Below are 14,231 nucleotides of genomic sequence, written 5' to 3'. Positions count from 1 at the left end.
CCAGAGGACTGGACAAAGTCAGTTTTCATTCCAATCCCAAAGAAAGGCCATGCCAAAGAATGTTCAAACGACTGCACAATTGCACTCATCTCACACGCTAGCAAAGTAATGCTCAAAATTCTCCAAGCCGGGCTTCAGCAGTACAGGAACTGACAACTCTCAGATGTTCAAGCTGGATTTAGAAAAGGTAGAGGAATCACAGATCAAATTGCCAACATCCACCGGGTCACCAAAAGAGCAAGACAGTTCCAGAAAAACATCTACTTCTGCTTTATTGACTATGCCAAAGCCTTTCACAGTGTGGATCACAACACACTGGAAAATTCTTTAAGAGTTGGGAATACCAGACCATCTTATCAGCTTCCTGAAAAATCTGTATGCAGGTCAAGAAGTAACAGTTAGAATTGGACATGGAAAAACAGATTGGTTCAAAATGGGGAAAGGAGTATGTCAAGGCTGTATATTGTCACCCTGCTTATTTAACTTCTATGCAGAGTACACCATGCGACATGCCGAGCTGGATGAAGCACAAGCTGGAATCAAGATTGCCAAGAGAAATATCAATAACCTCAGATATGCAGATGACACCACCCTTATGGCACAAAGCAAAGAACTAGAGAGTCTCTTGATGAAAGTGAAAGAGGAGAGTTTAAAAGCTGGCTTAAAACTCAACTTTCAGAAAACTAAGAGCCTGGCATGTGGTCCTATCACTTCATGGCAAATGGATGGGGAAACAATGGAGAGACTTTATTTTTGGGGCTCCAAAATCATTGCACATGGTGACTGTGGCCATGAAATTACAAGACACTGCTCTTGGAAGAACAGTTATGACCAAAATAGACAGCATATTAAAAAGCAGAGACGTTATTTTGCCAACAAAGGTCCATCTAGTCAAAGCTATGGTTTTTCTAGTGTTCATGTATGGATGTGAGAGCTGGACTATAAAGAAAGCTGAACACCAAAGAATTGACGCTTTTGAACTATGGTGTTGGAGAAGACTTGAGAGTCCCTTGGACTGCAAGGCGATCCAACCAGTCCATCCTAAAGAAAATCACTCCTGAATATTCACTGGAAGGACTGATGCTGAGGCTGAAACTCCAATACTTTGGCCACTATACTTTAGAACTATCTCAGCACCCAGCAATCCCATGACTGGGCATATAACCTGAGAAAAGCACAATTCAAAAGGACACATGTATCCCAATAGTCACTGCTACAGGATTCACAATAGCCAGGATGTGGAAATAACCTAATTGTCTATGTGAAGTGAAAGTGTCAGTCGCTCATTCTTGTCCAACTCTTTGCAAACCCCATGGACTGTAGCCTGCCAGGCTCCTCTGTCCATGGAATTCTCCAGGCAAGAATACTGGAGTGGCTTGCCAGGCCCTGTTCCAGGGGATCTTCCTGACCCAGGGTTTGAACCAAAGTCTCTTGCATTGCAGGAAGATTTTTTTTTTTAATCATCTGAGCCATCAGGAAACACAAATGGATAAAGACGTTGTAGTACATATACAGAATGGCATATTACTCAACCATAAAAAGGAAGGAAATTGGGTCACTTGTCGTGACCTAGATGAACCTAGTGTACATCATAAAGAGTGAGGTAAGTCACAAAGAGAAAAACAAATATCACATATTGACACATATAATTGGAATCTAGAAAGTGGTACAGACGAATCTGCGGAGTGAATTGGAAGAGCAGCGCTGATATGGACGAACTCCCAAGTGTAACACAGAACTATGGGAGCTGCTGCCCAACACAGGCTGCGCGTGCGCTCCGTGATGGCCCGTGGGCTGAGGGTCAGGGGTGCAGCGGGAGGCTCCAGAGGGAAGGGACATATGTGCGCTTACGGCTGATTCACACCGACATACAGCAGAATCCAGCACAACACTGGAGAGTGGTTATCCTCCAATTAAGAAAAAATTAAAAATGGTGGTATATACATACAGTGGAATATTATTCATAAAGAGGAAGGAAACTGGGTCATTTGTAGGGATGTGGACAGACCTATGTTGTTATACAGAGTGAATAAATCAGAAAAAAAATATAGTACACGAACACACATATGTGGAATCTAGAAAAGATTTCAATCTATTTGCAGGGCAAGAACAGATCTGCCAAGGCACAGACAGGTGACACAAGGAGAGAAGGAGAGGGTGTGGCGAGTTGAGACCCAAGCACTGACACATATCTCCAGCAAGTGTAAAGTAGAGAGCTAGGGGGAAACCCGAACATACCACGGGGAGGCCAGCTTGGTGTTCTGTGAAGACCAAGAGGTTAGAATGGTAAGGGTGGGGGACAGGTTTAAGAGGCAAGAGACAGATGTATATTTACAGCTGATGCATATTGTACAGCAGAAACCAACAACACATTGTGAAGCAACTGGGCTCTAACTGAAAACTGAAAAAAAAAAAAAAAAGAGGGGTGGACTATTTGGAAACGAAGCAATGGACAAAGAATCAATGTCTGAAACATACAAGGAGATGGTGGAGCTCAATATCCAAAGAACAACCAACCAGATCTAAAAATGGGAGGAAGACTGAAGTAGATCTCTCTCCAAAAAAGACCACAGACAGCTGAGAAGCACATGAAAAGACACTCAGCGTTACAGATTATTAGAGAAACGCAAGTTAAAACTACAATGAGGTACCACATGATATGGGTCAGGATGGCCCATCGCCAAAGGGAAAAAAAAATCCACTAACAATCAATGCTGAAGAAGGCGTGGCGAGAAGGGCACCGTTGCTGGGAACGTAAACCGATGCAGTCAAAACGGAGGTTCCTTAAAAGCTACAACTAGATCCACAGTATGATCCAGAAATCCCACGACTGACCATATATCCTGAGAAAGTCATAATTAAAAATGGCACTTGTACCCCAATGTTCACTGCAGAACGGGTTATAAGCCAGGACATGGAAACAATCTCAACATCTATCGACAGATGAATGGATAAAGAAATTGTGGTGCATACATACAATGGAACATCACACAGCTATTGAAAGGAGTAAACTGGATCACGTGTAGTTTTGTAGATGCACCTGGAGCATGTCACACAGAGTGAAGCCAAACAGAGAAACAAATATCATATATTAAGACACGTATGTGGAATCTAGAAAAAAGGTATAGATGAACCTATTTGCAAGGCAGGAATAAGGACAAAGAGAGACAACAAATTAGTACACAGAGTGAGGGAAGAAGAGGGTGGGTTGAACTGGAAGGGTAGCTAGCGCTGATATGGATAAACTATCACGTAAAAAATACAAAGCAAATGAGAAGCTGCCGGATAACACACAGTCAGCTTGGCATACTGTGAAAAGCAAAAGGGGTGGGGTGGTGACAGTGGGAGGGAGGGTCATGAAAGAGGGGATACATATATATACACTTATAGTTGATTCACCTTGTTCAATAGCAGAAACCAACAACATTGGAAAGCAATTCTACACCAATTGAAAACAAACACATTAAAAAAAAAAACGAAGTGGTGCGTGTGTGTATATATATGTATCCACAAAGGACAATTATTCAGCCACAAAAAGGAACAAAACTGGTGTAATTTGTAGAAATACAGACCTAGATTTGTCATACAGAGTGAAGTCAGTCTGAAAAGACAAAAGGAAATATCGTATCTTAATACTTATATGGGGAATCCAGAAAAATCATACAGAAGAACCTATTTTCAGGGGAGGAATAAAGCTGCAGATATAGAGAAGGAACTTGTCAAAACAGTCCAGGAAGGAGAGGGTGGGGTTAACTGAGCAACTGGCCTTGACATATATCCACTGTCATGTATAATATAGAAATCTAGCAGGAAGCTGCTGTACAACCAAGGGAGCTCAGTTCTCTGCGGTGTGATGACCTAGATGGGTGGGATTGGGAATGGGGTGGGAGCGAGAAGCCAGAGGGAAGATAGACATATATATATGATTCTTGTTGATGTGCGGCAGAAACCAACACAACACTGGCAAGCAATTATTCTCCAATCCAAAATAAAATTTAAAAACGTGGTATGTATATACAATGGAATATTATTCAACCATAAAAACAAAGGAAATTGGATCACGTATAGAGACGTGGATAAAAGTGCTGCCATACAGAGTGAATAAATCAGAAGAGAAAAAAATATCATACATGACACATATATGTGGAATCTAGAAGCAGTGTTATAGATGAACCTATCTGTAGGGCAGAAGTAGAGCCACAGGTGTAGAAGTGGGCACGTGAACACACTGACAGACGTGTACCCTTGTGTGGAACAGACAGCCAGCGGCAGGCTGCCAGGCATCCCAGGAAGCTCAGCTCGGTGCTCCGTGAAGATCAAGAGGGGTGGGATGGCAAGTCTCTTGGGAGACTCAAGACGGGGGGTGGGGGTGGGGATATATGTATACTTACAGCTGACTGACACTGTTGTATAGCAGAAACTACACTGTAGTTACTTTTCCATTGAAAAGTTAAAAAAAAAATGGGAAAAAGTATTTTCAGATGATAAAACAAATACTCTCCAAAGCATACAAACAGCTCATAGAGCTCAATATCCAAAAAACAAACCAAAAGCCCTAAACAGACACCTCTCAAAGCAGATATACAGATGGTCGAGAAGCAGATGTGAAGATGTTCATCATGAATTATCAGAGAAATGAAATCAAAACTATAGTGACATATCACCTCACACCTGTCACAACGGCCATCACCTAAAAGTCTACACAATCAATGCTGCAGAGGGTGTGGAGACGAGAGTCCTCTCACACTGTTAGTAGGGATGTAAACTGAGGGAGAATGGTGTGGAGGTTCCTTAAAAGACTATAAAAGAACTATCAGAGCACCCATCCACCCAACGACTGGGCATATACCCTAGAAAATCATAATTCAAAAGGACACATGTATCCCAGTGTTCAGTGCAGCAGTATTTATGTGGGGAACAACCTGTCTAGGGAAACACGAATGGATAAAGAAACAGTGGTACATATACAGAAATGAGTATTACTCAGCCAGAAAAAGGAAGGAAACTGGGTCACTTGTAGATGAATCCAGTGTACGTCATAAAGAGTGAAGTAAGTCAGGAAGAGAAAAACAAATATCACTTTTTACATTTATTTGGAATCTAGAACAGCAGTGCAGATGACCCTACTTGCAGGGCGTGAACTGTGCACAGAGAACAGATGTGTAGCCACAGCAGGGGAAGAAGCGGGAGAGTGAACTGAAAGAAGAGTGACATGGACAAGCTACCACACGAACAGCAGACAGCTGGGGGGAAGCTGCTGCGCCACGCAGGGAGGTCAGCTTGGTGCTCTGTGAATGCCTAGAGGGGTGAGGTGGAGGCTCAAGAGGGAAGGGATATATGCATACTTACAGCTGATTCACACCAACGGTAAACAGAAACCAGCACAACATTGGAAACCAATTATCCTCCAATTCAAAAAAAAAAGATGTCTTACATATATAAACAATGGAATACTGCTCAGCAGTAAAATGGAACAAAACTGGGTCACCTGTCAGGATGTGGATGGGTCTAGAGTTGAAATAAGTGAAATAAGTGAAATAAGTCAGGTAAAACAACAAATACTGTGGATTAACACACATATATATGGAATCTAGGAAAATGTTACAGATGATCCCATCTGTAGAGCAGAACAGAGATGCTGAGGTAGAGAGCAGATCTGCAGACACAGCAAGGGATGGAGACAGCGCGGCGAACTGAGAGAGGAACACGCCAAGCGGTCGATGGAGAGCGGGGGAGCTGCCTTATCACGTGGGCCTGCCTAGTGAGCGCGAGGATCCACAGTGGGGGAGAGCGAGAGGTGGGAGGTGGTATCACACGGGTCCGCCTAGTGAGCGCGAGGATCGAAAGGGGGGGGGGATAGCGAGAGTGAGAGGTGGTATCACAGGGGCCCGCCTAGTGAGCGCGAGGATGGAAAGGGGCGGGATAGCATTGTCTTATAGCAGAAACCAACACAACATTGTAGAGCAGCTGTCCTTCAAAAATATAAAGTCAAAGCAAAAGATGTGGTACATATAAACAATGGAACAGTACTAAGCCACAAAAAGGAACATAGTAGTGTCATTTCAGAGGTGTGCATGGACCAAAAGCTGTCAGAGACAGTTAAGTAAGTCAGAAAGCAAAGGAAATGTATATTAACACGTATATGTGGAATCTGGAAAATGGTACAGATGAACCTTTTATCTGGGCAGGAATAGAAACAGAGTTGTAGAGAAGGGGCTTTCTGGACGCTCCAGCGAAGAGGAGAGTGAAGAGCTGAGAGAGCATCACCGACAGAGCCGCGCTGCTGTGGGAAGGCAGATGCTAGTGGGAGGCCGCTGCGCAGCACCGGGAGGCCAGCTCGCTGAGCGCACGACCAGGAGGGGTGGAATGGCGACAGCGGAGGGGAGGCTCGGGACAGAGGCACACGTACAGCTGATTCACACTGCTGCACAGGACAAGCTAGCAACACTGTAGAGCAGTGATACTCCAATGAAAACTAACAACAGCAAAGAAAAAGAATGGCAGAGAATATCTGCAGAGTAAATAACAAAGGATTAATCTCCAAAACATACAAACAGCTCATTGAGCTCAATATTGAAAAAACAATCCAATCAAAAAACGGCCAAAAGATCTAAAGACATGTCTCCAAAGAAGACACACAGATGGCCAAGAAGCACATGAAAAGACGCTCAACATCACTATTAAAGAAGTGGGAATCCAAACTACTACGTGGTATCACCTCACACCAGTCAAAATGACCACCACCAAAAAATCTACACACAATAAATGCTGCAGAGGGTGTGGGAAAAATGGGAATCTTCTTGTTCTGTTGTGGGGATGCAAATTGGTATAGCCACTATGGAGAATGGTATGGAGGTTCCTTAAAAAAACTGCAAATAGAACTACCATACCACCAAGAATCCCATGACTGGGCATATGCCCTGAGAAAACCATAGTTCAAAACAACACATGTATCCAGATATTCACTGCAGTGGTATTTATAACAGCCAGAATGTGGAGACCTAATTGTCTATGGAAAATGAAGTTATATACATGCACAGATACAATGTATATATTGTGTATACATACAAATATACAATGTATATATATACATACATAGAATATATACAATGTATACATATACATATATACAATGGAATGCTCAGTTGTGTCTGACTCTTTGCTCCCGGTCCACCGGCTTCTCTGTCCATGGAATCTTTCAGGCAGGAATACTACAGGAGGTTGCCATTTTCTCCTCCAGGAGATCTTCCTGACCCCGGGTTGAATCTGCATCTCTTGGGTCGCCTACACTAGCAGGTGGATTCTTTTATCACTGCAGCACCTGGGAAGTGGCCCCACCACTAAACAGAATGAAACAGGGTCATCTGTAGAGAGGTGGATGGATCTAACGTCTGTCATACAGAGTGAAGTTAGAAAAAAACAAATCCTGGGTATTAAGACATAGATGTGGAATCTAGAAAATTGTGTGTGTGTGTAATCTAGAAAAATGGGTGTGTGTGTATGTGCGTGTGTGTGTGTCGCTCAGTTGTTTCCAACTCTTTCGGAGCCCATGGACCGTAGTCTGCCAGGCTCCTCCATCCACAGAACTCTCCAGGCAAGAATACTGGAGTGGGTAGCCATTCCCTTCTCCAGAGGATCTTCTGAACCCAAAAAAATGGTAGAGATGAAGCTATTTTCAGCAACAGAGATGCAATGCAGAGAAGAACCATGTGGACACATGTGGGAAGGGGAGTGTGGGACGTACTGGAGATGAGGACTGCCACACGTAGACTACCACGTGTACAATGGATGGGTGGTGGGAACCTCCCGGATGGTGCAGGGATCTCAGCTCTGAGATGGCACATTTGGGTGCGATGTGGGTGGAGGTGGGAGGGAGGCCCATGGTGGAGGGGGATAAACGTATACACACAGCCGATTCACTTCGTTGTTCAGCAGAAACACAGCATGGTTAAGCATTATATGCCAACAGGAAAAAAAAAAGACAAGAAGACTGAGGAGTGACAAAGAAAGGGGGAGTGAAACCGAGCAGGATCTTGTGGGGGTTCTGAGCAGGGAATCATTTCTGTCTCCCGTTTCTTGTTTGGAGGTAAGAGACTCCAGCTTGCATGACCTTCTCTGATTTCCAAAGACAGATTCACTTGCTGGGAAGGAAAAGGATGCAGAGATGGGTGGGAGGAACCGCCGAGGCAAGATCTGAGGAACCAGAGAAACTCATCAAGAGGAGATGGGGACTTCCCTGGTGGTCCAGTGGTTAAGAATTCACCTTGCAATGCAGGGTTCAATCCCTGATTGGGGAACTAATATCCCACATGTTTTGAAGCAACTAAGGCCGTGTGCCCCAAATACTGAAGCCTGGGCACCACGACTAGAGTCCATTTGCCTGAACAAAATATCTCACCTGATGCAACTAAGGCCCGATGCAGCCAAATAAATAAATAAATAAATAAATAAATAAAAAGTAGGAGCCCCCCAGAGATTAAAGGAGTGCAGGCCCTGCACACACCCTAATCTTAACAGGAAACGCAGTCTTGAGCCATTGTTACAAAATTCCTCAGTGATTCCTCCCACGTTGGGAGATTGTATTTCGATGCAGGAACCTGCTGGAACCTTGCCTGGTAAAGCAATAAAGCTAATCTTTTCTGCTTCACCCAGAACTGTCTCTGAGATTTGATTTGGCACCAGCGCACAGAGGCTGAATTTTCAGCATCACCTTGAGCCACAGAACATTGCTAATTACGACAGGGGGGACGTGTGTGATGGGTTCTGGGCCACTGACCAGGCTGTTCCCTTCTGAGGACACAGTAATAGCCACCCAATCCCCTGGCTACTCCCAAGGGGCTGAGGAGTCCTGGCCTTGTTTGCCTTCGTTTCCCCATCTGCGCACTGGGGGAGGTGGATGACAAAAGGGCACGGGCTTTGAGGTCAGAGAGAAAACCAAGCCCTCTTTGGCTTGTGACCTCAGGAAAATCACCTCACCTTATCTTTTGGGCCTCAGTTTCCTTGTCTCTAAAGGGGAAATAAAAATTGTATCAAACTACAGAATAAAAGGAGGGTCCCACAGAACATGCTCTGGGCAGCATTCTTGCCTGGACTCTCAACAAATGTAGGATGAAATGGGCAATGCCCCTGTGGAGCCCATACCTCCTGCCCTCAAGGAAACAGGGTTTGCAGGGGGTCAGAGGGGAACAGGCAGGACTCAGTGCCCACACAGGGTGCCTTTTGGGGCCTCCACATGGCCCCATTCCTGAGACCTCTAGCGCATGGCTGAGGCCCAAACAGCCCAGGCCTCCAGGGAATTAATTTGTCTTAGACACAACCAGCTGTGATTCGAAGCAGACGCCTCTGGCCATGCAACAGATATTCACCTTGGAGGCCCCTAAGGAACACAGTCCCCACCCCCATCCCCTTTCCTTCGGAGCCCAGCACAGCGCGTGGGTGGGGGAACAGGTGAGGCTGGTTCCTCTGGTGGCCCTGGGGCCTGGCAGAGCAAGCCCCTCCAGACTCATGGGTGCAGATGGAACACTCCTCACCTGGGTGCACAGGAGACCCAGCTGCCTGCAGCTCTCTTGGAAGCTAAGCGCTTCTGCAACGTCCCTTCCCAACGGTCCCAAGTTCCTGGGTGTCAACTGTGACTCTCAGTTCAAAGTCTAGTAGTTCCCCAGGAGGGGAGAGGTCTGCTTGGCAGTGCAACCCCTTGCTGGCACTGACTTCTGGCCAAATGCAAGCTTTCACCTCTGCCCCAGAGGATGTTCCCAGGGATGGACAATCCTTCCAGGAACAAAGGATAGGGAAGCAGCCCACAGACCAAGCCTCCTGCAGCCCAGCTTCTACACTGAGAAAACCATAGGTCTGGGGCCCACAAGGTCTCAGTTTCTTCCCCAAGGCTGCAGTGGTGCAGAGAGACAGGTGAGGATACGCTGCCCCTTGTACCAGCCCCCCAGGTTCACTGGTCTCACTGTGCCACGCCTAGCTTCCTGGCCACCTCTTCCCCATGGCAGCCATGAGACTCACTCATGGGGGCCATTCTCCTGCTGCTTCTGGATCCCCAATCTTTTTGGCACCAGGGATAATTTTTTCATGGGGGATGGGGGGATGGTTTCAAGATGATTCAAGCACATTACATCTCGTGTGTACTTTATTTCTATTACTACATCAGCTCCAGCTCAGATCATCAGGCATTACATCCCAGAGGCTGTGGACCCCTGCCTTCGAGCCTCCCCTTGCTCAGTCTCCACTCCAATTCCCCGAGGTGGCCACATTTATTCCTCCATCATCCAGATGAAGAAATCAGAGTTTAGGGAGATAAAGTCACTTACTCCAACCCATCTAGCAGTAGGCCATGGAGCTGAGATTTAAATTCAGGTCACCCCACCTGTCTCAATCACTGTGCCCCTTGGCCTAGCCTTCCAATGTCGCCACATTGAGGCCAGGGTTAAGGGGGGAAGGGGGGGCTTGCCTGGGACCTGGCTCCCTGACAAAGTTTTGCCCACAGGCATCAGCATGCCCCTGCGGCTTCCCTGGTGGCTCAGCGGTAAAGAAACCGCTTGCAATGCAGGAGACTAGGAGACACGGGTTTGATCCCTGGGTTGGGAAGATCCCCTGGAGGAGGGAATGGCAACCCACTCCAATATTCTTGCCTGGGAAATACCATAGACAGAGGAGCCTGGCTGGCTAGCCCATGGGGTCACAAACAGTCAGAAGTGACTGAGCAGGATCAGCATGCCTCAATGTCCAGAATTGCTCCCCAGAAAAACCAGCCAGAAGGGGAGAGTTAGGAATGAGGTGTGTAGGGCTGGTTCATCCTGGCACTCACCAGGGCAACTTGGAAATGATCTTGTCCTTATCACATCAAGAGGAGCTTGGGTGTCTATGAGAAGATGTGAAGATTCAGGCAGGCCCTGGAGAGCTAAAGCCCACTAGACCTCCCTCTGTCTCCTTGCCACACACACAATACAGGCTTCTCAGGCGGCTGTACAGAAGGTCTTCTGGAGGCGCACAGCAAAGACATCTCCACACACTGGCACCCCGGGAGTGTTCTGTCCAGTAGGGGGGTAAGGTAGGGACCTTCCTCAGAGAGGGCCAAGGACTTCAAAACCACCGTTTCTCGGGGGTCTTTCTTGTTCTGCCTCAGCTTCTCAAGAGGTGAGTCCTGTCCACCCAGCACTCCCAGGTCTTCACACTGCTGGAGCGGAAGCCTCAGATCAGTCACTCGGAATCTTCCGGACAGGACCACGTTTGTCCTTACAGATAACAAAAGCCGCGTCACTCCCGGGGGGAGGGGGCTCCTCCGGAAGCTCCCCTGTCCCTTCTTGGCCTCTTTCCGAGTCACCGCCACAACCCTGAGGCAGGGGCCCCGGCAGGACTGTGTTTTCCGATGTAAGACACCGAGGGTTCGCGAGGGAGAGGCGCGCTGAGCGCCACCCAGCTGGCCAGAGATAGGGCCCGGAGCCAACCACATCTGTCCGCTGCAGAGGCAGGGCTCCCGACACCAGGACAAACCTCCAGCCCTCTCCGCCCTCCGGCCTCACCGGGGCCTCATCTGCCCAGGAGAGGGCAGAGGAGAAAGTGCCCCGACCGAGGGAGCAGCAACTCTTCTGGATTCCAGGGGGCTGGGACGACTTGGTGTTGTTTCTCAAACAACGCCTTCTCTTCCTAGACAGAGAGGGCCGACTCTAGAGGCGTCCGAAGAGTCCAGTCAGCATCTTTGGGTCGAGAGTCCCTCCGAGTCCGCTCCGGCCAGCGCCGCCGGCCGGCCGGCTTTGTCCCCAGTACTACCGCCCCAACTAAGGGCCCCGAAGAGAACAAGGGGCTGGGGGCGTTTCGGCTTCGGTGGGACTCTGAGAAAAGACGGCGGGGTCCCGCCTTTCGGCGGCCGCTCCAGGAAGCCCGGAGCTACCGAGAACCAGCGGAGGAACAAACCCCGCGCGCGCGCGCCCGCCTCCAAGCGTCCCCAGGACCACGCGTCCCCAGGACCACCCTCCCGAAGGGCAGCCGGGCCTTGGGGCTCAGGCGCTCAGGCGAGCCCCACCACCGCGCTTCCCCCGAGGAGCGGCGTGTCCCGGCCGACTCGCAAGCGGTGCCCTGGAGCTTGCCGCCGCTCGGGCTACACCCCCGACGCTCCTCCCGCTCGGGCTCACTTACCATGCACCAGTCTCCGCATGTCTTGGTATCGAGCCCACAGGTGTGCGCTGGGCTCGGCGGCGCCGCCGGCCGGCGCCGGGGCGGGCGCGGAGCGCGGGGCGCCCGGGCAGTGGGCGCCGGGACCCGGGGGGCCGCAACCTGGGCAGGAGGGCGAGGACGAGGCGGCTCGCGGCCCGCCGTGGTCTCGGCGCGGCATCCAGCGCCGAGCGGCCGCCCTCAGCCCCGCACCCGCCATGCCCGCTGCGCGCCGCCCGCGCAGCCCTCTGCCCTCAGGCCAGTCCGCCGCCCCTCCGACTGCGCGCCCGCCACGGTGGCCTCGTGCTCCCTCACGGCGGCCGGCCAATGGGCGCGGCGCGCGGAGCCCGTCCGCCAATGGGCGCGCCCCTCGGCCCGGGCGGGGCGGGAGGTCCCGGGCGAGGCGGGGCGGGGCGGGCTGCCGGGCCCCTTCCCCCAGTCTCCCGAGAGGTCCAGAAGTCTGCGCCCCCCTGCGGTATCTGCTGAGGCCATAGCGGCTCTTTCTGTCCTCCTCCCGGGAGGTCGGAATTCCTAAGAACGGCCGTCCCCGCGAGGCTCCGGACGGCCAGGGCTTGGAAAGGAGAGGGCCAGAGTGCTGCGGGTCTAGCTGGGACCCCCAGTCCTCCTTCTCCCTCTCTGCTCTTAGGTCCTCCCGCCCCTTCCTCCACCTCCTGTCTTCCAGACCTCAGATCCTCCGCCCCTTCCCCCACTTCTGAAATCGGGGTCCTGTTCCCCGCCTCCCGCCCATGACTGGCTATGCCAGTCCGTTTCACTCACTTAGAGAATAAAGAGTTCTTCCCGCGCGCTCCCTGGTGCCAGCCCCACGCTGGGTGAGACCTCGGGACACGCAGTGCAACCGACGCAGAAGCAGCCACTTCGCTCTCCGGTCTCTCTGCTCACACAGGTGAACCCTGTTAACGTGGAGCGAGGCGGAGGGCCAGGCTGACTTCGCCTGCCTGGTTCCTACCTCAGCAAATGGCCGCACCGATCCGCACCCCTCCTCGCTTCCCCGCTTGGACCCCTGATGCTTTTCTAGCACTATCAACAAACAGGATTTTAAACGAAATTACTCTTTCCTGCTGGGAACCACTCTCCACCCGCGTTTATTTCACTCAGATTCTTTGTCTGAGTCTGACTCCTCAAATATCCGTGTCCTGGACCTTGAGCAGGCCTACCCTGCACCTGCCTTGTCGGGGCCTTGTCGGTGGAGAGCTGGCTAGCTAGACATTGTTTCCTTGAGGTGCTCTCCGCGGTGGCCTCGCCGGCTTTAAGGGTGTGTGTACATTCTGCTATTCCCTGCTCCTTGACTGAGGACCTACAGTGCCAGTCATATGACGAGTGCTGGCACAGGATAATGGAAGCCATAGGTGGGTCCGTGGGGATGGGTGGGTGCGGCCCCCACCCCCAGGGCCCCAGTGAACTAGGTGTGTGCTGGGGCTTTGGCCACCTATAAGTCTCATCTGGGTGGAAGATGGACGCTCTGTGGCGTCCAGCCCGCAGAGCCACCAAGAGAAGCTAGAGTGGGCACCAAGCCGGTGTGTGCACATGGTTTGGTAGGGTTTGCCCCAGGAGAAGGCAGGTTATCCAGGCAGCACCTTGGGCCTGGCAGCTCAGCATCGGGCCCTGCTACCTTCCAGAGTTGCTGCTTGATCTCTCTTTTCCAGCCTGTTTTTATATATTGTGTCTACATTACTAAACTCTTATTAATTCTAAGTTTTTGTTTGATGTTCTTAGATTGTCTAGTAGTCTGGGAATAACGGTAAGTGCCCCATACAGGATAGTTTTTATTAATGTTATAGTTGTTTGCCACAAGATTTTTACTTAGACTTTTGTCATGCTAAAGTTCAGCTTTCAACAGTGCATCTCAAATCCTGTTATTTTTAGAAGTCTAGGCATCAGTCACGATCACGAAATAAATGCAAGGCGTTGTGTGACTGTATTTTAGAGCATGGTGCAGTACACGTTCAGTAGTACATCAGTCAGCGTCATCACTTCTCTCAGGACTTTAAGAGAAAAGATGGCGGTGGCAGAGTAGGGGGCGCGGCCGCCAACTCTGAGTACCAGCTTGCACAAGG

At 49.8% G+C, this 14,231-nt stretch overlaps 1 protein-coding gene across 1 annotated transcript in view; it reads right to left on the bottom strand.

The window, feature by feature from the left end:
• Nucleotides 1-12,439, bottom strand: part of NT5DC2 (5'-nucleotidase domain containing 2) — a 51,166-nt gene extending 38,727 nt beyond the window's left edge. Inside the window, exon 1 of the mRNA XM_027958322.3 lies at nt 12,142-12,439. Coding sequence (XP_027814123.1) covers nt 12,142-12,376 — 235 coding nt within the window. The 5' untranslated portion in view covers nt 12,377-12,439. The remainder of the gene's footprint in view (nt 1-12,141) is intronic.
• Nucleotides 12,440-14,231: the final 1,792 nt, after the last annotated feature.

The sequence above is a fragment of the Ovis aries genome, chromosome 19 (assembly GCF_016772045.2).
Source record: "Ovis aries strain OAR_USU_Benz2616 breed Rambouillet chromosome 19, ARS-UI_Ramb_v3.0, whole genome shotgun sequence".
NCBI classification, from domain to species: domain Eukaryota; kingdom Metazoa; phylum Chordata; class Mammalia; order Artiodactyla; family Bovidae; genus Ovis; species Ovis aries.
Note: the sequence above shows the minus strand (reverse complement) of the source record. Positions and strands in the feature narration are given on the sequence as shown.